The sequence below is a fragment of the Mobula hypostoma genome, chromosome 23, assembly GCF_963921235.1.
Source record: "Mobula hypostoma chromosome 23, sMobHyp1.1, whole genome shotgun sequence".
NCBI classification, from domain to species: Eukaryota; Metazoa; Chordata; class Chondrichthyes; order Myliobatiformes; family Myliobatidae; genus Mobula; species Mobula hypostoma.
Window position 1 is genome coordinate 54,845,263 of NC_086119.1, and position 23,256 is coordinate 54,868,518.

The window sequence follows — 23,256 nt, forward strand, 5'->3', positions numbered from 1 at the left end:
CAGAGAAAGACTTGCTCTGTCCGTTGGAAGTTGAGATTCTATGCACGGACAAGGGTGCAACTCTGGAACTAGTGAACAACCGACAGCTTCCCCAGTTACTGACCTCCCAGTGGTGGGCACTTAATCTGGACTCCACTTCGTTTGAAACCCCCTCTGCCAGAGGCAGACCCACATGTGACTCTGTGCTATAATCCTACTGAGGAAAGCCAATATTATGCACCCTTCGAGGGACAGAAGTTCCCAGTCACGATGATTGGAGAGGCTAAAGGAAAAGAGGGCACTGCATTACTGGCCGAAGTTTCGGATTTCCTTTGGCGAGAGACAGGACTGGTGGTTCCCCATACCACCGTTAGGGTTTTCCCTGGGTTCAAGCCAAAGAGCCTAGGGTTCCTTGCCTACACCCTGACGAAACAAGCCTCCAGCACCGAGGGAGAATGGCAAAACTTGGCCGCGGACCAACTCCGATACTGGAAGGAGTCAAAGGTGAAGACGGGACATCCGGTAAGAAACTCTTTTAATATTGACCGAACCCAAAACGTTGTACCCCATTTCTGGGCAATTTCAGGCCATGAAGTCAGCCGCACCAACTGCCCCCCTGTCCGGATCACCGTAAAAGAAGGACAGACTGTCCCATCCCTTCCGCAATACCCCTCAAGCCCGAGGCAACGTTTTATGAGGATGGAAGCTCTTTTGTGGATCCAGCAGGAAAACGATGTTTTGGCTATGCGATAAGTGACGACAGTGAAGTAATTGAGCAGGCCTCTTTTGAAACAGCTGTCTCCGCCCAGAAGGCTGAGTTGCTTGCTCTGACTCGTGCCTGTATCCTAGCAACAGACTAAAGTGAGAACTTTTAAACAGACTCCCGTTATGCACTGATTATGGGGCTTTGGGAATTCCTGACTTCCTCTGCCCACCCCATTAGTAATGCTACCTTTATAAACAACTTACTCACCCCCTACAGCTACCTCGAGTTTTGGCTATTATTAAATATTTAGCCCATACTGGGGAATCTGAAGAGATATTTAAGGGTAATGCTCAGGCTGATGCAGCAGCAAAACAGACAGCCTTGAATCCCACACTTTTAGTCCCCTCGGGAACCCAGCAAGCTCCAATTAGACAAAATCTAAAGATGGGTATGCCAGACATGGGGGAAAGATGTAACTTCCAGGGGGACGCCCCTGAAGGAGAGCGCAAACTATGGTCCCAAATGGGTTGCCACCCTGAACCTCAGACCAATTTATGGGTGACCCCTGCGGGACAGGTCGATGTTCCCTCTGTGTTCTTATCTATTTTGATAGATTATGTACATAATTGTACACACCTGGGCAAGGAGAGAATGGTTAATACTTTATTACAATCTTGGTGGCACCCTGACTTCCAGCAAGCAGCTAAAAAAAACAAGCCACAGCATGTTTAATTTGTAAAAAAAACTGAATGCGTTTCCGGAACTACCCCCTTGCCTGGTGGGCCTTTTTCTTGCTTGCAACTTGATTTTATAGAATTAATGTAATTCTCTTCCACATCATCAATGTAAATGGTAAACAGCTGCGGGCCCAGCACCTACCCCTGTGGCAGCCCACTCACCACTGACTGCCAACCGGAGAAACACCCAATTTTACCAACTCTCTGCCTTCTACTGGTTAACCAATCCACTATCCATGCCAATACACTTCCCCCAATTCCATGCATCCATATCTTATTTATAAGTCTCTTGTACGGCACCTTTTCGAATACCTTCTGGAAATCCAAGTATAGGACATCCACCTGTTCCCCTCTATACACAGCACTCATTATATACCGTAGCATAAAAGCCAGGACCAACAGGCTCCGGGACAGCTTCTTCCACCAGGCCATGAGACTGATTAACTCATGCTGATTTGACTTTACTTCTATGTTACACTGACTGTTCTATTTATTATAAATTACTACAAACATATGTATGATTGCACATTGCATATTTAGACGGAGACATAACGTAAAGATTTTTACTTCCCATGTATGTGAAGGATGTAAGAAATAAAGTCAATTCAATTCAATTTACAATATGACCTCTAGAAAACCTTTATTGCAACCTTCACCATTTTCCTCACTATGGGCTGAGCCCCTTTATACATAATAAGGTCACTTGGAGAGTGATACTTATTAACTTTCCTAAACATCTTATTTCTCTCCCTAATTGCCTCTGCACACTCCTCAGTACTCCATGATACAGCCTTTCTCCTATTAATGTTCTTTTTAATAGGAATCACTTCCAATGCAGTTTGATGAATAATGTGACATTACTTTCACTACCAAAATCCACAGCACCCTCAATATTCAGCCCTGACAGACATTCAACACGTAAAGTTTTAAACTTCTCCCAATTTGCTTTACCAAAATCCCATCTCCTAAAAGTGGCCTACTGTCCCCTATATAAATCCAAACCCAAGCTTATAAATATAGGAAAATGATCACTCCCCAATGTTTAATCTCCCATAACATCCCACATTCTCACTGCAATCAGTATGTTAAAAACTAAAGTTAAATCTATCGGAGTTTTAGAACTATTGTGAACATTATTTTTTTTCCCTTCTTCCTTCCCTCTTCTTCAGTTCCCCACTCTGCCCCCCCGCCTCTTTCTCTTCTCCGCACCTGCCTATCGCCTCCCCTGGTGCCTCTCCTCCGCCACTTTCTCCCATGGTCCAATTTCCTCTCTGTTCACATTCCTTCTTCCCAAACCCTTCAACATTTCAGACTATCACCTTTAGCTTCTTACTTCATACCCCTCCCCCACCTTGCACCTTCTTATTTTGGCTTCTTCCCCCTTCTTATTTTTTTACTTATTCTCTCTTACTTTTTTTTGGGCATGTGCCTGAGTGTGTGCGCGTCTGCGTGCATGCGCGCTTGTGCGTGTGCGTCTGCGTGTCTGTGCGTGCATCCGTGATGATGTCTTTTTCATGCTTTTACAAGACGCTGAGCGCGAGAGAGACCGTGTGACACATCACTCCTCACACAGGCATTTTCGCAGTATTTTCCCTTTATTTTACGAGGTCAAGTTGCAAACGACACACTCAACCCAGCACGGATGGAAAGCCTACTTGGAGGCGGACCCGACTAGTTTTGAACCTGGGAATCTCCGCTCCCAGGTCCAGCGCCAATGTCGTTGCACCACCAGCCAGCCCATCTCTTACTTTTCTTCTAATATTTGTGTATTTGTATATTTGTGTATTTGTATATCTGTGCACTTGTAATGCTACTGTGACACAGTAGTTTCCTTTGGGATCAATAAAGTATCGATCTTCCTTTCCAGTCCCAATGAAGGGTCTCAGCCTAAAACATTGACTTGTCTATTCATTTCCATAAGAATTCAAGTTCTTCCAGCATTTTTTTGTGCGTAACACAGCATCACCACAGATTTGATATGTAGCAATACTTTGTCCCCTGCTAACTATAATGAGGGAAACTTGCATCACATAATTGATTGCAAGTTATAGGAACTTGGCAATCACATCTTTCTTGCAGCATCAAAAAATAATTATTATAGTTGTACATAACATCTTTGTAAATATACATTTCTGATGATACAATAATATATACTACAAAAAGTTCTGAAGTTTTAAGTACTTAAAAAAAAAAGACAAAAACCTCAAACTTAATCTAGAGGCAAACGTTAAGAGTCAGTTTATGGTACAATTCACATGCAAGTCAAAAGTACCTTGTATGGCAAAAAACACTGAAAGAAAACAGAGGATGCTGGAAACATTCAAAGTTCACTCAGTCTAGGTTTTCTGTATTCAGTAGATTTCAGTGAAATTCCACCCCCCCATTCTTCTAAAATTCAGCAAGTACAGGCCCAGAACCATCAAATCCTCCTCATCCCATTCATTCCCAGAATGATTCTCGTAAATCTTCACTAACTCTGTCTCTTTCTACCAATACTATCTGACTTACTGAGTACTTCCAGCATTTATGTTTTTTTTGTTTCAGAATCCCAACATCTGCTGTTTTGATTTTCATCAAAGGATTATGACTCTTTAAAACGATATGCTCTGTCAGGCTTAAAGAAAGCTGAGTCTTACCTCTGCCTGGAAACTCTTCAGTAATGGAGCCACAAGCTTCCTCAAGTCCTGTAGTTAGATGGGAGTTGTTTTCAGAGTGGTGGGTGGATGGAGAAGCAAGGGAGTTTGCAGGGAAGAGGTTGATGGATATCAGAACAGGTAGGAAAAAAAACAGAAAAACATGACATTAGTGGAATAGTAATGAAAGATCCTATCTTTTATACATCACACCTTATTCATCTCTTATGACAGAATTACCTTCCAAGCTACAAGACTACTGTAAAATGATTTTACTGTAACTTCTCACTCCACCAAATGACTATTCAGCATGTGTCCGAAGAGCATAATGCATTTTAGTTGCTGTTCCCTCAGTGTTGATCTTGGATATTCAAAAAGGAATACTGTTGAATGGAATCCATTGAATTAGCTTATTCTCAGGGAGCAGAATTAGGCTCTTCTGTCCATCAAGACTGATCTGCCATTCCATCATGGTTTATTTATCATCCCTCACAACCCCATTCTCCTGCTTTCTCCACGAAACCATTGACACTCTGGCTAAGCAGGAACTTATCAACCTCTGCAATAAATATACTGAATGACTTAGCCTCCACAACAGTCCGTGGCAATGAGTTCTTCATCCTCTGGCTAAAGAAATTCCTCATCTCTGTACTAAATAGATATCCCTGTTTTGAGGCTGTGCCCCATGGTCATAGACTCATCCGTGATAGGAGACATCCTCTCCACGTTCAATCAGTCTAGGTTTTCTGTATTCAGTAGATTTCAGTCAGATCCTCCCTCATTCTTCTAAACTTCAGCAAGTACAGGCTCAGAACCATCAAATGTTCCTCGTCCCATTCATTCCCAGAATAATTCTTGTGAACCTTCGCTGGACACTTTCCAAAGCCAACACATCTTTTCATAGATAAAGGGCCTAAACTGCTCACAATCCTCAAAGTGCCATCTGACCAATGCCTTATAGAGTCTCAGCATCACATCCTTGCTCGTAGGTTCAAGTCCACTCAAAATAAATGCTAATATTGCATTTTGCCTTCCTTACCACATCTGATTTTTTGAATTTTTTCCCCATTTAGAAAACAGACTATGACTTTATTCCTTCTACTAAAGTGTATGACCATACACTTCCCTAACACTATATTCCATTTGTCACTTCTTTGCCCATTCTGTTAATCCGTCTTCTGCAGATTCCCTACTTCCTCAACGTTACCTGCCTCTCAGCTTTTCTTCATATCGTCTGCAAACTTGGCTACACATAATCAATTCCATCATCAAAATTGTTGATATATAACGTGCAAAGAAGCAGTCCCAATACTGACCACTATGGAACACTACTAGTCATCGGCAGCCAACCAGAATTCCCACTCTTTTCTTCCTGTCAATCAGCTAATCTTCAATCCATGCTAGTATCCTTCCAGTAATACAACAGGCTCTATATCTTCTTAAGCAGCCTCACGTGTGGCATCTTGTCAGAGGCTTCTGAAAATCAAACATCCACTTACTGTCCTTTATCTATCTCGCCTGCTACTTCCTCAAATAATTCCATCAGATTTGTCAGGCAAGGTTTCCCCTCAAGGAAACTGACTTTAGCTTACTTGATCATGCGCCTAAGCACGCCAAAACCTTGTCCATAATAATGGATTCCAACATCTTCACAACATCTGAAATCAGGCTAACTGGCCTATAATTTCCTTTCTTCTGCTTCATTATGAGTGAAGTGACATTTGCAGTCCTCCTGACCCATTCCAGGATTTACTGATACTTTAAAAATCATAACTAATGCCTTCATAATCTCTTCAGCTACCTCTTTCAGAACTTCGGGTGTTGTCCATCGGTTGAGGTGACTTATCTACCTTCAGACCTTTCAGCTTCCCAAGCACTTTCTCCTTAGTAATAGTAACTACACTCACTTCTGGCCCCTGACACTCCCAATCATCAGGCATAGTGCCTTCCACAGTGAAGATTGATGCAAGATACTTAATAAGTTCATCCGACATTTCTTTGTCCCCCATTACTACCTCTCAATGCCATTTTCAAGTATACACTCTCACCCCTCTTTTATTCTGTATTTCTGAAAACATTTGGTATCCTCTTTCATATTGCTGGCTGGTTTCTTCATATTTCTTCTTTTTTCTCCTTATGGTGTTTTAGATGCCTTCTGTTGGTTTTTCACGGCTTCCCAATCCTCTAACTTCCCATTATTTTTTGCTGTATTATATGCTGTTATATTATATTATTTGTTTTTACGCTGTCCTTGACTTCCCTTATCGGCCACAGTTGCCACATCCTCCTTTTAGAATACTTTTAACCTTTGAGATGTATCTATTCTGCACTTTCCAAATTGCTCTTAGCAACTCCAGCCAGTGTTGTTCTGCTGTCATCATCCAACTGTTCCCTTCCAATCAACTTTAGCCAACTCCTCTCCAAGCCTCTAAATGCCTTCCTCCACCATTATACTGACTTCAGCTTCAGCTTCTCCCTCAAACTACAGGGTGAATTCTGCTTCATGATAAATGCATCCTACGCAGTTTGGGACTGAGTCCCTTCATCAGGACAAACTCTTGGTCACTGCAGTTTCAAACATTCAGGCTTGGAGGCACCAGAAACAGCTGGGAATGAAAATGAAACGATTTTACTACTTCCACAAGTCAGGAACAATGAAGAATTAAGGTATCGACAATCATCTTGAATGTTACAATGAAAATAAAGATTTTGAGGATGGAATCGTTGACAGCATTGTATGAAGTAAGTCTATTATCTGCACTAGTAGTCTGCCGTGATTTTGTTCATTGCATACACTGGATAAGTTCCTCCGTCAATAACTACTAGGAACTAAGACACACTTTTAAAGTACTGTATTTGTCATGTTCCAATTTGTGCTGTATTTCATTTAAATACATAATTTGTTACACAGTTTATACCTTTTTAACTATTCCCATGAAACTTCGGCTACTTGGGACAGCTGCTTATTGATCCAAAATGTAAGACCATAAGAGGTATAGACGCAGAATTAGGCCATTCTACCCATTGAATCTGCTCCGCCATTCCATCAGGACTGATTTCAACCCCATTCTTCTGCCTTCTCCCCATAACATTTGATGCCATGACTAACCAACCTCCACCTTAACATGGCCAGCGCACCCATATATGGCAAAGTATTTCATAGATTAACCACCCTCTAGCTAAAGAAATTTTTCCTCATCTCCATCCTAAATGGACATTCCTCAATTCAGAAGCTGTGCTCTCTGGTCCTGGACTCCCCCACTATAGGAAACATCCTCTCCATATCCACTCTATCTCAGCTAGTTAACATTTGGTAAGTTGCAATGAGATTCCTTCTCGTTCTTCTAAAAGCCCTGAGCCATCAGAAGCTCCTCATATGTGAACCCTTTAACTCCTGGGATCATTCTTGTGAACATCTTCTGGACCCTCTCCAATGCCAGCAAATGAGGGACCCATAATTGCTCACCATATTCCAGTGCAGTCTGACCAATGACTTATAATATCTCAGCATTACATCCTCTTAGTCCTTGTTTACTTAGTCCTCTCGAAATGAATGCTAACACTGCATCTTCCTTTCTTACCACTGACTTAACCTGCAAGTTAACCTTTAGGGAATCCTGCAAGAAGACTCGCGAGTCACTCTGTGCCTCTGATTTTTGAATGTTCTCCACATTTAGAAAATAGTCCATGCCAATATTCCTTTTTCCAAGGCACATGACCTTGTACTTCCTTGTATACTACCCTACATCATATTCCGTCTACCATTTATTTGCCCACTCCCTCAATCTCTCTGTCCTTCTGCAGACACCCTGCTTCCTCAACACTATCTGCACTTTGTACTGTCCGTGAACTTGCCATCAATCCCTTCATCCAAATCATTGACATACAACATGAAAATAAGTAGTCCCAACACCTACCCCAGCGGTACACCGCTAGTCACCAGCAACCAACCAGAAAAGGCCCTCTTTATTCTCACTCCTTGCCTCCTGCCAGTCAGCCAATCGTCTATCCCTGCTTGTACCTCTCCTATAACATCATGGGCTCTTATCTTGTTAAGCAGCCACATGGGCTGCACCTTGTCGAAGACCTTCTGAAACTCCAAATAAATTACATTGACTGATTCTGCAAATGATGGAAATCCAGTGCAACACATACAAAATGCTGGAGATGGTCAGCAGGTCAGACAGCACGTATGGAAAGGAATAAGCAGTCGGTGCTTCAGGCCAAGACCCTTCATCAGGACAGATGAAGAATCCATTTCACACAGCTACCTTGCTTGAAAAAATATCTCCTCCATCTAATTTTAAAAAACATATCCTCAGGTGTTTAATATTTCTACCCAGGGGGACGGGGGGGAAATACTGATTCCATTTGTTTCTCATATTTTAAAAAAACTCTATTGCATCTCTTCTCTGCCTCCAACACTCTAGGAAGAATAACACTGGACAACAAAGATTTTCAAAAATATTGCTTCCTCAGAAGACCACCTGAAGCTGAACACATATTTAATTTCATACTACTTGCATCACGTAGGAATTTGGAGAAACAAGAAATTAACTTTTATTAAATATAATGTGTTTAATTGCATAACAGTGCTGACTCTTTGCACTAGTTCAACTAAGCTAAAAATGATTTGCTTTTGATTTTTGTTTGTAGTGTGCCTGAGGCTTTTCACTTAATTGTCCAACAACAATCAGCCAGTATTGATGGATTCCAGTTGCCCTGATACCTTTTCTCTATGACTCCAATGTCCTGGTGAAACCTTGCACTATGCATAACAGTGACAACATCAAGATTTGCAAGGAAGAAGTATAAATGTGAATGCAGAAAAATAATATTAGTGACATGCTGCATTTCATGATTTTGAATGCTTGAAGCATGTTGTCAACCAGTCAAATGTAGTTTGGTGCTCTGTAGTTCTGAAGAAAATACACGACATCCTTGAATACCTTACATGCGATTTTCTCCAGTCCCACTAGAACTGCCTGTTTTAATTTTTGAACCAACAAAGGTATCTTCCTTAATCTTGGTATCCCTACCAATTAAAGGAAGCATGCCATACACCACCTTTACCGCCTTATCTTCTTGCATTTTAACTTTCAGTAAATAGAGGATAAAAGGGGTAATCACCCAACACATGCCCTGTTCTCATTGCTACCATCAGGAAGGAGGTACAAGAACCTGAAGGCACACACTCAACCGTTCAGGAACAGCTTCTTCCCCTCTGTTATCCAATTTCAGAATGAACATTGAAACTACGAACACTACCTCACTACCTATTTTTATTTTAATTTGGCACTACTAATTTAACTTACCGTAATTCACTTTTTTCCCCTCTATTATTATGTATTGCATTGTACTGATGCCACAAAGCAAACAAATTTCATGACATATACCAGTGATATTAAATCTGATTCTGATTCTGGCTCAAGAGTCTAATGGTTGAGGGGTAAAAGCTGTTCCTGAACCTGGTGATGTGAGTCCTGAGGATCCTGGACTTTCTTCCTAATGGCAGAGCAAGAAGAGGGCATGTTTTGGGTGGTCAGGTGCCAGATAATTGCTTTCCCGCAACAACATTTCATTAGGTTTGCCGAGTGGTAAGGAGGGCCTTCCCGTAATGGACTAGGCCATATCCACTACTTTTTGTAGGCTTTTCTGTTCAAGGGTATTGGTGTTTCTATACCAGATTGTGATGCAATGAGACAATATACTCTCCACTACACATCTATACAAAATTGTCAAAGTTTTAGATGTCATACTGAATCTTCGCCATCTCCTAAGGAATAGAGGCACTGTCATCCTTTCTTCATAATCAGCCTTATGTGCCGGACCTAGGACAGGCCTTCCGAAATAATAACACCAAGGAATTTAAAGTTGCTGATCTTCTCCATTTCTGATCCTCCAATGAGGATTGGCTCATGGACCTCTGGTCTCCTCCTCCTGAAATCAATAATCAGCTACTTGGTCTTGCTGACATGGAATAAGAGGTTGTTGTCATGGCACTACTCAGCCAGATTTTCAATATCCCTCCTATATTCTGATTAGTCACTGATCCAGCCTGCGACTGTGGTGTCGTCAGCAAACTTAAAAATGCCCTTGGAGCTGTGTTAAACCACATAGTCATAAGTGTAAAGCAAGTAGAGCAGGGGGTTATGCATACAGTCTTGTGGTGCACATGTGGATGATGGAGATCGTGGAGAGATGATTGGCTTGCAGGTAAAACAGGTTATTAAGAAGGCAAACGGAATATTGGCCTTCACTGCTAGAGGGACTGAATTCAGGAGCAAGGAGGTCATGCTGCAACTATACAGGGTACTGCTGAGGCCAAAACTGTGTGCAGTTTCGGTCTCCATACTTGAAGAAGGATATACTGGCTTTGGAGGCAGTGCAGATGAGGTTCACCAGGTTGATTCCAGGGATGAAGGGGTTAACTTATGAGGAAAGATTGAGTCAGACTATTCCCTCTAGAATTCAGATGAATGAGGGGGGATCTTATACAAGCATACAAAATTTTGAAAGGGATAGATAAGATAGAAGTAGGAAAGTTGTTTCCATTAGTAAGTGAAACTAAAACTAGGGGACATTCACTCAAGACTCAGGGGAGAAGATTTAGAAAAGAGATAAGGAGAACGCAAACAACAGGAATTCTGTGTGTTGCAGAGATAAGGAGAAACTGTTTTTCCCAGAGAGTGGTGAATCTGTGGAATTCTCTGCCCAGGTAAGCAGTTGAGACTTCTTCACTAAATATATTTAAGATACAGTTAGGTAGGTTTTTACATAGTAAGGGAATTTAGGGTTATGGGGAAAAGGCAGGTAGATGGAGCTGAGTTTACGGACAGATCAGCCATGATCTTATTGAATGGCAGGGCAGGCTCGATGGGCCGGATGGCCTACTCCTGCTCCTATTTCTTTATGTTCTTAGAATGTCGTTGCCATTCTGAACTGACTGGGGTCTGCAAATGAGGAAAGAGAATCCAAATGCACAAAGAGGCATTGAGACCAAGGTCTTGAACTTTATTTATTAGTTTTGAGCAGATGATGGTATTAAATACCGAGCTATAGGGCATAAAATATATCTAGATCTTTGCTGTCCAGATGTTCCAAGGTTGAGTGAAGAGCCTCAGCTGTAGACCTGTTTCTCCAGTAGGCAAATTGGAGCAGATCCAGGTCACTTCTTAGGCAGGAGTTGATATGTTTCATCACTAACTTCTCAAAATACTATCACTGGATATAAACAGTTTGAGACACCATCACACAGGACTTAGCCCTCAGGCAAGTAGAATGATTTCAGATCATAGTCCTTTCCTGGAAAAAGTGTCATAGAACACTACAGCACAGAATAAGGCCCTTATACCTATCTAGTCCATACCAAAGAATTAATCCACCTTGTCCCATCGATCTGTAACTAAACCATAGGCCACCATACCCCTCCCATATATGTACCTATCCAAATTTCTCTTAAATGTTGAAATCAAAACTGCATCCATCAATTCCACTGGCAGCTCGTTCCACACTCCAACCATGCTCTGACAACATCCACTGCCTTGTCTTCATGAACTTTCCGGGTAACCTCCCCCAAAAAAACTCTGTAAGATTGGTTAAACGTGACCTACCATGCAAAAAACCACGTTGACTCTTCCTATCAGTCCTCATCTATCCAAATAGTTATATAGTGTCAACACAACAAAAAGCATTTACTCCACTTGGAAGTTTTCATGTTTTATTGTTTTACAACAATGAATCATAGTGGATTTAATTTGGCTTTTTTTGACACTGATCAACAGAAAAAGACTCTTTTGTGCCAAAGTGAAAACAGATCTTTACAAAGTGATCTAAATTAATTACAAACATAAAACACAAAATAATTGATTGCATAAGTATTCACTCCCTTTAATATAACACACCAAATCATAACTGGTAAAGCCAATTGGTTTTAGAAGTCACATAATTGGTTAAATGGAGATCACTCTTGGGCAGTCAAGGTGTTTCAATTGATTGTAGTAAATATACACCTGTATCTGGAAGGTCCAACTGCTGGTGGGTCAGTATCCTGGCAAAAACTACACCATGAAGACAAAAGAACACTCTAAGTAACTCCATGAAGCATTATTGAAAAGCACAACTCAGGCGATAGATACAAGAAAACTTCCAATTCACTGAATAGCCCTTGGAGTACATTTAAGTCAATCATCAAGAAATAGAAAGGATATGGCATGGCTGTAAATCTGCAGGCAGTCCTCAAAAACTGAGTGATCATGCAAGAAGGGGACTAGTGAGGGAGGCCACCAAGAGACCGATGACAACTCTGGAGGAGTTACAAGTTTCAGTGGCTGAGATGGCAGAGACCGCACATACAGCAACTGTTGCCCGGGTGCTTCACCAGTTGCAGCTTTATAGGAGAATGGCAAAGAGAAAGTCCCCGTTGAAAAAAAACTCACATAAAACGTCAGCTAGAGTTGACCAGAAAACGAGCAAAACTCTGAAGTCAGCCAGAAGGTTCTATGGTCTAATGAAACCAAAATTGAGCTTTTTGACCATCAGGCTAAACCAGGGTTTCTCAACCGGGGTTCCATGTGATCGTCATTAAAAAAAACATTTTTTTTTTAACCTTGTGCAAGGGCTCGCAGTGTTGGGCAGCGACAGAGTAGCCCCTTTGGCAATCTCATTGGGGTCTCTCAGCCCTGTATGGCAGTGCGCAGTAAGACTATATTTATTTGGGCGAGTCCATTCTCAGTTTTTGACACAAGATAGGTGGGCCATTAATAATTGGTGAGCACTGTATTGCGCAGAGGGGAGGACGGTAGGCTGATGAGGAGTGTGAAGTGCATTTTCTGAACATTGAATGGACTCGCCCAACTTGGGCTGTGACATCAGCCTCTCCCTTCCACATTACCTCCCCAACTTCTCCCTACACACCACCGACTGTCTTATGGGAGAGAACAAACTCTACCGGTATAGCCGAAAATTGGAGGGAAATTTTCATCCTAAGGAAGTAATTTTTACAAATGTAGCAATGGTTCCAGCAAAATTGGAATCTCAAAACAAACAGAGTAAAGCTTTTGCTAATAAAGTCATAGTCAGTTGACCTGATCAGCAAGCAAGTTGTTTAGTAGCATAACTTAATACCCAGAAAAAGAAAAGTCACACAGTTGGTGAGAACCTAATAATGCCAGTATGTAAATGTAACGCGCTGTAAGGGTTCACTGCTAATGTAATGGTCACTCTAATATTCCACTGCTAAGGTAATAGTTTCTCTGTAGCAGCAATGTTTGGGTTATGACTAGAGATAACCGAGCCCTTGGAATATATGTCAGCCAATGAGCAGAATGTTGCTCTTTCTTGTGGGTCTGGGAGCAGGGATTTTGCGGTCTTTTTTCAGCGGGAGATGAAGAGGAAAGATGGGTGTGGAAAGCACTGGTAGACCACTGGACAGAGTAGACGGGGAGCAACGATCCAAAGGTCAGCGACACTCGGTGGAGGTCGACAGTGGACGAATAGCCTATCAGTGAGCTCCAACATGCATATTTGACTTTTTCCTTAAAATGGGCCCTTTTTCTTTTCATCTTCTTTACTAACCCTATACTCAGATTAAGATTTATAAAGGTCAGTCATTTAATTGCATACTGTCTGATATTTTGCCGTTCGGATTTGTAACTAGGCAACACATCACTCAGCATCCACACAAACGAGATTTCTCAGTTTGGCGGGGCCAGAAGCTGTCTTCCCCTAAACGAACATGTGCTGGCCGAACCCGAGGGTTACAATTGTGGGGGTATCATTCCGGGATTGAGTCCGTTGAATGCTGTGCAATTGCCCTGAGCACTGAACTAGGGGTTGTGTTTTTAAATCTGTGCTGGTATGGATGCTGCCAGGGTACAGCAGTGGTGTAGCTCCATGGGGTTACGAGTAACTAATGTGTGCGTGTTGAGTGGGGTGGATATTCATACCCCGGATGAATTGTAAATGCAATCTTTGAGCACGGTTAAAGCTGTTGGTACAGTTGAGGTCATAGCATGGAGATGTGATCAAATGGTGGGTTCAGACCTTGTTTTAGTTCAGACTAGCGTTCACGTAATGGTAGCGGAACTGCCAGTGTCTATCGGTGCCCCAGGCGAGGCGGGGCCATGGTCTGTCCATAGTTTCATGGAGGAAAAGATAGCAGAGCTGGCTGAGTCACAAGTCAAGCTTCCTGTAGCTGGGGGCAGAGACTTCAAAGACAGGGTTCTATCTTTTCTGAGGAGTGAGGGAAGGAGTGGTCGGATTTGAAATGTCTTAATTACTCACCGTCCCCCAGTGAAGAGTGAGAGTTCTGAGTTGGCATCAGCCCTTACCGCTCTGGCGAATAAGTGGCCCAGTGCACAGGGAGAGGGTCCCTACCAGAAGCTAAGAGAGTCTGCAGGGAGCGCTCATGGAGTGAGGTCGTTTCTTTGGCTTTGCTCCATCCCCGTTATTCTTTTCAACCTATGATCTCCTTGATCTAATCAACTTTAAGTACACCAGAAGTTTTATTTTAGTTTTCTTGATTTACTGATTAATTGATTTCCTTTTGTCAACTGCAAATCTCGTGTTTAGAGAAATGAGTATGAGATCTAGAACCAAAAATGGGAAAGACGCTGATGGGAACAGAGCAAAGAAGAAAGGTGATTCTAAACAAACGGAATTAACTTACGAAGTTATGGAGGAAATGTTTGAGCAGCAGCGGATAAAGTTATCTGATAGTTTATCGGCTCAATTTGAACAACATCGCCAAAGCCTCAATGAAGATTTAAAATCAATCACGGACTCTTTGAAATCCCTGGATTCTGATGTTCAGAAATACGATGCCAAAATTTCTGATCTGGATACTAAATCTCAGAAGAGGGATACAAAAGTCGAGATCTTAGAGAAGAATCTAGCTTCGACTACTAAACAACTCTAACAACTTAAATCCAAAGTTACTGATCTCGGACCCGAGGATGTTGAGGCTAGAGATCCTGCAATATTCTTTGCTCAACTTTTAAAGGATTCGTTCGGTTCAGTTTTTCCCAATGATCCTCCATTACTCGACCGCGCCCATCGTATACCGTGGACAAAGTTGGCAGCGATTGCTTCTAAACCTAGACCAGTTATTCTCTGTTTCCATTATGTCAATGTTAAAGAACAACTTCTCCAGGTTGCTCGTCGACAAGGGATGATCAAGTATCGCCAGCATTCCTTCAGGATAGTTCAAGATTACAGTCCTGAAGTGATGAAGGAACGACTGACTTTTAAATTCTAATGTCGGAATGCTATCAAAAAAATCTCAAACCAGCAGTATTGTATCCTGCACGTCTCAGAATCTCTCTTCCCGATGGAAATCGTCGTGTTTTCCATTCTACGACTGCTGCCCGAAGCTTTTTGGATGATAAGTTCCCTTCTGATATTGATACCCTCTCTTAATGTGTTGGGTGCTTCCGGCACCAATTCTTTTTTCTTCTGGTGTTTTCTTTATAAAATGAACCTCTTATTATCGCGCGATGAAGGTTTATTTTAAGTCTAAGATTTTTGTTCTTTATTTACTACTATAGTTGTTATTCTATAACTTATATAGAATATTTATCTTCTGTAAATTAACATCACTTTTCTTTTAGTTAACCTTTTGTTTTAACTTTTCCTTTTTCGCTATTATTTATGATATGATTCGACAATCATTTTTAGTTATATGTTTCCTACTTTTGGTTTTCGCATAATCAAAATGGCGACTTGTCTTTCTTTTTGTTTAGCCTCCTTTGTTTCTTTTTTGGGACGCCATGTTCCTATGCTTCTTCTTCCCATAATCCTCCTTTCATTTTGGAAGCGATTTTTTATTTATTCGTTTATAACTAATTATATGTACTGACTTTTTTAATTTATATATTTTACTAATTTTTATTATGTAGATTAATTATTATACTGGTTATTTTTTACATGCATAAGTTTCAGGGAGGTCATCTATTTAACATATATTTTTGGAGTTGCCCCCTGCAGAAATGGGGTTAGAATTAGTTTTAGTTAGAGCTTCCTTCAGCCATTTCTGGCTTAGTTCAGGGCTCTTGGGGTTGGGGGGTGGGGTAGTCTTTTTCTTTTTTAATTTTTTTCTATTGGGCTGTTTCAGAACTACAAAGATGTCCGCAGTGTCGAGATTTCCGGTTCCTCTCTAATCATGTATTCCTCTTCCGGTTTTATGAGCTCACATTATGGTTAACCCCTTTCTCACCAAAGGGTTAACTATTAATTATGGCTCACACTATTAATTTTGTTTCTTGGAATACAAATGATTTAAACCATCCAATAAAACGGAAGAAGGTTTTCAAAGTGTTCCAGAGACTGAATGCTCATATTATTTTTGCACAAGAGACTCATGTAAGGAAAGAGGATAATCAACGCTTCTTTAAGTTTTGGAAAGATCAACAATACCACTCAAATGCTCAAGCCAAAATTAAAGGCGTTTCAATTTTTATTGATCCTTCAATTACATTTACTCATCAAGACATTATTTCGGATCCTAATGGCAGATTTCTGTTAATTACTGGGGTACTTTTTAATAAAAAGGTCGCTATGGTGAATGTTTATGCTCCGAATGTGGATTACCCTGAATTTTTTAAACACCTATTCACTTCCTTTCCTAACTTAAACGAGTATATGTTGATAATGGGTGGTGATTTTAATTTATGTCTGAATCCCATGTTGGACAGATCCAAAGCTAGTCCGGCTTTACCGAATAAGTCGGCTACTATTATTAACTCTTTTATGTTGGATTCTGGGATTTTAGAAATTTGGAGATTTCTACATCCAAATGACAAGGAATTCTCCTTTTTTTCACATGTTCATGTTCTTTTTCCCAAATTGATTATTTTTTGATTGACTCCCGTTTGATTCCATATGTAGTTGATTGTAATTATGACATTATTGTTATTTCAGATCATGCTCCAATGAAATTTTCCATCAAGTTAATGGACACCTCTTGTACTAGCAGACAATGGCGATTTAACCCTATTTTGCTTCAAGATCAAGATTTTGTCAGATTTATAAAGGAGCAGATCGATTTCTTTTTTTCAACTAATACTACGGACAAAGTTTCCAATGGAACTGTTTGGGATGCCTTTAAAGCTTATATCCGTGGTCAGATCATTTCCTATTCGGCTGGTTTGAAAAAACGTGTTAACAATGAAATACTTTTGTTGGTTGATAAAATTAAAGAAGTCGATAAAAAATATGCTATTTCTCCCAGTAAGGAACTGTACAAACACAGAGTTGAACTCCAATTGGAACATAGCTTATTATTAACATCCTCCATCGAAAATCAATTGATGAGAACTAGAAGTGATTTTTATATTCATAGCGATAAATCGGGTAAATTACTGGCTAACCATTTGAAATTTGATTCAGTTAAACGTCAAATTACTGAGATTCGTAAACAGGATGATACTTTCACAGTGGATCATGCTGGGATAAATCAAACCTTTCAAGAATTCTATACCTCTTTATATCACTCTGATTTTCCTCATGATTCTAATTTTATGCATGACTTTTTAAGTAAATTGAGTTTTCCGAATTTATCACCCGAAGAGTCCCTATCATTAGAAACTTCCATTTCAGAGGAAGAAATAATAACTGCAATCTCATCTTTGAATTCCGGTAAAGCACCCGGTCCGGATGGGTTTACAGCGGAATTTAAAAAATTTCTTTCCTCCATTCTTTCCTCTAAGTTGTCTAGAATATTCAAGGAAGCAATCAGTTTAGGTAAATTACCACAATCGTTTTACGAAGCCTCTATTTCCTTAATTCTTAAAAAGAATAAAGATCCTACTGATTGTGCATCATACAGACAGATAACTCTTTTGAATGTAGACTCTAAAATTTTTTCAAAAATTCTAGCAACTAGATTGGAGAAGGTGTTACCTCAAATTATTTCTATGGATCAAACCGGATTTATTAAGAATCACTATTCATCCTTTAATATTAGGAGGTTAATGAATATTGTTTATACCCCCTCATTTACCACCCCGGAATGTATTATCTCTTTAGATGCTTTTTGCTTTTGACAGAGTCGAATGGCCTTATTTATTTAATGTTCTTGAGAAATTTAATTTTAATTTGACATTTATATCTTGGATTAAATTGTTATATTACTCCCCGGTAGCCTCAGTTTGTACAAATAATTATAGATCTCCCTTTTTTCGTCTTTTTCGTGGCACTAGGTAAAGGTTGCCCTCTTAGTCCTTTGCTATTCAATATTGCTCTTGAACCTTTAGCAATTGCTATTCGTAACTCGCCAAATATTATTGGTATTACCCGTGGAAACGAAATACATAAGTTATCGTTATATGCAGATGATTTGCTGTTATACATCTCTAACCCGGAGAAGTCAATTCCTGCTATCTTAGATTTGTTAGCTCAATTTAGTAACTTCTCTGGTTACAAATTGAATCTTAATAAGAGTGAATTATTCCCTTTAAATAAGCATGTACCTATTTATGGACTTTTACCATTTAAACTGGTTACTGATTCATTTGTATATTTAGGGATAACAATTACGAAAAAATATAAAGATTTATTTAAAGCTAATTTTTTACCTTTAATTGATCAGATTAAACTGTTATTTACCAAATGGTCGCCAATCTCTTTGTCTTTGATTAGTCGGATTAATGCTATTAAGATGATCATTTTGCCTAAATTTTTGTATCTATTCCAATCAGTTCCAATTTTCATCCCAAAATCTTTTTTTGATAATGTAGATTCAAAAATTTCCTCATATATTTGGCAGAATAAAAATCCTAGGTTAGGTAAAAGGTATTTACAGAAGTCTAAAAAGGAGGGGGGGCTTGCCCTCCCAAATTTTAGATTTTATTATTGGGCAATTAATATTCGATATTTAAAATTTTGGTTACGAGATCTGGACGTATCTTTAAATCCTCATTGGGTAAATCTTGAATCTAATTCATTACAAGGGCTTTCCTTGGGTTCGGTTTTAGGAACTTCACTTCCTTTTACTTCTTTTAAATTATATAAACAAATGAATAACCCGGTAGTTAAGCATACTTTACATATATGGTTTCAATTCCGAAGATTTTTTGGGTTCAATCAATTTATCCTAGCAAGCCCCATCTTGTCAAACTTTCTTTTTCAACCTTCCACGATGGATCAAGCTTACTCTGATTGGAAAATCAAAGGTATAATATCTTTTCGCGATTTATTTATGGATAATTGTTTTATGTCTTTTGATCAACTTTCTAATAAATATAACTTACCCAGATCTCACTTTTTTAGATATTTACAGATTAGGAACTTTTTAATTACTGTTTCCCCTAATTTCCCACATCCATATCCAACGGATATTTTGGAAAAAATTTTAGATTTAAATCTCTCTCAGAAAAGTGTAGCAGCAACTATATATAATATAATTTTGAATTTATGTCCTGATGTTTCTAATAAAATTAAAGCTGACTGGGAAAGTGAACTTGAGATTAGTATACCGACTGAAGAATGGGAAAAAATTCTTCAGTTGGTGAATTCATCCTCTGTATGTGCTAAGCATAGGTTGATACAGTTTACAGTAGTGCACAGGCCTCATATGTCCAAAGATAAACTATCTCGTTATTACTCTTATATTAATCCAATATGTGACAGATGTCATTCCGAGATAGCTTCTCTAACCCACATGTTTTGGTCATGTCCTTTGTTGGAGAAATATTGGAAAGATACTTTTGATATTATTTCAACGGTTTTAAATATAGACTTACAACCGCATCCAATTACTGCTATCTTTGGACTACCAATGATAGATTTAAGTAATTTAACCTCTTCATCACGAAGGATGATTGCATTTCTTACTTTAATGGCCAGAGGGTCTATTTTGTTGAATTGGAAAGAGATTAACCCTCCTAAGGTATTTCATTGGTTTTCACAAACTATGCTGTGTTTGAATTTGGAGAAAATTAGAAGTGCAGTTTACGACCCTTCCATTAAGTTTGAAAAAACTTGGAGGCCATTCATTCAGCATTTTCACTTAATGTAATATCTTTATTTCCAAACTTGTTTTATTTCTCTGTATTGCTGTTGGAGGGGAATGGAGTCGTCGACACTAAAGTTTTCTTCTTTTTCATTTTTAAGCTCTTAGGTTTGCCCAAGTCTTTTAGTTTAGTTGATTAATTTTGTCTTTCTTTTGGGATGGGATTTTTTTTTTGGTTTTGGTTTTTTTTTCTTTTTCATGATTTTTTTTTAGTTTTTTTTATTTGTATTATCCGTTGTTAGTTTTATATGATTGGGAGCTTTGTCAAATTTCAATATTGGACTTTACGATTACTGTTCGTAAGTGTAAATAATCTCCTATTATTTGTATCATTGCTATGTTTTGTTTATATATTCTAAAATTAATAAAAAGATTGAAAAAGAAAGAAAAGAAGCTAAGAATATTCTCCGGAATAACGCCCACCCCCGAGGGGGAAGAGGAGTATGAGACTTGGGTGGGGCAGACCTCCCAGTTGTTAGATGAGTGGCAGTGCTCTGATGATGCAAGGCAAAAGAGATTGGTTGAAAGTTTTAAGGGGTTGGCCGCTGACGTAGTGAGAGCTATGAAAATTCACCAACCCTCAGCTAGCCTTGCTGAGTATCTGGGTGCATAGCACAGCATTTTTGGTACAACAAGGAGCCCGATGGAGCTCATGGCGGGGTTTCAGAACATGCGTCAGGAGAAAGGGGAGAATCTTTCTGCTTACATTTTTCAGTGAGAGAGGCAGCTAAATTGTTTGCGGCGTGGGGGGGGGGGTCATACAGGCGGCTGAGGTGGATGTTAAGAATGGACCAGATAGCCAAGGATGCCCAGATCCAGGACATGATTGCTTGGGGTCTCCAACAGTCCCGTAAGACTCCTCCCTCCTTTGTTGAGCTGACCAGAGGGGTACAGGAGGAGGAGAACACGTCGGAGGCACGGGAGGGCTCCGTCAGCAGGGTACAGTCCTTGGCAGTAGCCCCCTGTGGTGAAGTAATCGCAGCTAGCCCAAGGCGGGGGATGGTAAAGGAGATTGTGGCAGAGCTGAGAACTGAGATGTCCTGGACATTAACAGCAGGTGTGGACCCCCCATATAACAGCACTGGTAGAAAGGGGGACCCCCTAAGGGCTGCGGCTGGCTGAGTTCCATGTAAAAGGGGGCTGCCGGCAGAGCCTGCTATAACTGTGGTGAACAGGGACACTTCAGGCGAGAATGTGAGCGGCAGGAAGTCCCTCGGAGTGAGCCTCCGGGTACCGAAGCAGGGATAGGTGATGAGACCCAGTGAGGTAATGGCCTGGTGTCTCTGGGGGAACACGTTCCAGCAATATATCAAGGAACCTCCAAAAGCGAAAGACTATTTCTGAAGGCTTAGTGGGACCATGCCCCAGTGTATCACTACGGATGGAGGGTATTTATGCTAAAGTCATACTCGACATAGGGTTGCAGGTCATGTTGTTGTTCCGTTGGTTTTACAACCGGTATTTGAAGCATTTACCATTGCAACCATTCAGTGCACTGGAGATCTGGGGTCTCAGTGCTGGTGATTATCCATACAACAGTCATTTCTCAGTGAAACTGGAGTTCTCGGAAGCCGATGTGGGAGTGTTGGAGGTCCTTGATGCATTATCGCTAGTTTGTCCAGACCCTGTTGAGAAGGGCAGCGTTTCAGTTCTAGTGGGGACCAACACCCTTCTTGTGAGGAGACTCATGGGGGACCTGCAAGGAGAAGGCTGGTGAGAGCTTTCTGGGGACATTGTCTGTGCACCCAGTATTTTGAGCTGCTTTTGAGGAAGTGCGTGGCTACACTGGGCCAGATACCAAATTTAAACAAGGGACTGTGTGGAAGTCAATAGTGATATGGCCTGGAGAAGCAGCAAGAGTGATGGGGACCCCAAATTTCCCAGAGTGCTTGAGCGCGAGTGGACGGTCCGGAAGACCACGAGGGGGAGTCAGGATTTCTTGCTGGGGTACTGGTGAGGCCCGAGCTGCAGAAGCCCTCAGTTGTACAGGCAAACAGGATGGCAGTGATTGTCAGGAACACTACAAACAGGGAGGTCACCTTCAGGTGGGGGATGCCCCTGGCGCACCTGTTCCCGGTGACAGTAATGTCTAGTGTCCCTGTGAGATAAGCCAGGGAGAAAAAATTAGAAGGGCGGGTGGGAGTTGACAGCTGAGTCATTCAACTTCAGGGGCTCCCTAGTTCCTGCGGTTTGGAAGAGGGGATTGGTAAAGAAGATGTTGCAAGATGACTTTTCCACTGACGAGTTTGATGTGGGTTGTTCCAAGAGCATTCGTCACACTATCTGGGTTTAGAGAGAGGTCGCGTCGACTGGCCACTGCAGACGTGGAACGTGGAAGCAGGGGTACATTGAATGATGCTGGGATCATCACCGAGTCCCAAAGCCCCTATCTGTCCCCAGTAGTAGTGGCCCGGAAGTAGAATGGGAAGGTACACATGTGTGTGGACTATAGGACTCTAACCAGTATACGGTCCCGAGGATCGAAGACACACTAGCCTGTCTGAGTGGTGTGAAGTGGTTCAGTGTGCTGGATTTGAGGAGTGGATATTACCAGATCCCCATGAGTGAGGCTGACAAAGAGAAGAAGGCCTCTGGGATTCTTCCAGTTCAAAAGGATGCCCCAGGGCATATCGGGGGCCCCTGTGACCTTCCAGCGGGTCATGGAGAAGATGGTGGGGAATATGAACTTGTTTGAGGTATTGGAAGAACATGAAGCGAAGCTACTGAAGGTGCTCGGCCGCCTGAAAGCTGAAGAGTTAAACCTTTCCCTGGACAAGTGCCAGTTCTGCAAAATGTCTGTTAGCTATGTTGGGCACATAATCTCATAGGATGGAGTCCCGGCTAAGATAGAGGAGGGGACCACTTGGCCAAGACCACAGACCGTGGGTGCTCTGCGCTTGTTTCTCAGGTTTTGTGGTTACTATCGGAGATTTGTGAAGGGCTACGCAAAAGTGAGTCGCCCATTGGATCAGCTTCTGTGCGGTACCCTCCCTTGGGGAAGAAAGGGAGGGGGAAAGAAGGACAGGTGGGTGGAGAATATCTTAGCTCATTGGAGCCCTTTGGACCAAGGTGGGATGTAAGCTGTGAGGAAACCTTTCAGTCGCTGAAGGAGCTGCTGACCCAGGCACCACAGTGCAGGCTTTTGTGGACCCCTGATTGCTGTATGTACTGCACACAGTTGCCAGCCGAGAG

General features: G+C 41.1%; 1 protein-coding gene across 6 annotated transcripts in view; it reads right to left on the minus strand.

Annotated features, from left to right (window-relative positions):
- The window catches only part of LOC134336925 (protein CASP-like), a 621,546-nt gene that overhangs the window by 461,288 nt on the left and 137,002 nt on the right, over nt 1-23,256 (minus strand). For all 6 annotated transcript variants that reach the window (XM_063031576.1, XM_063031578.1, XM_063031579.1 and 3 more), the window contains exon 3: nt 4,059-4,106. In XM_063031576.1, coding sequence (XP_062887646.1) covers nt 4,059-4,106 — 48 coding nt within the window. The remainder of the gene's footprint in view (nt 1-4,058; nt 4,107-23,256) is intronic.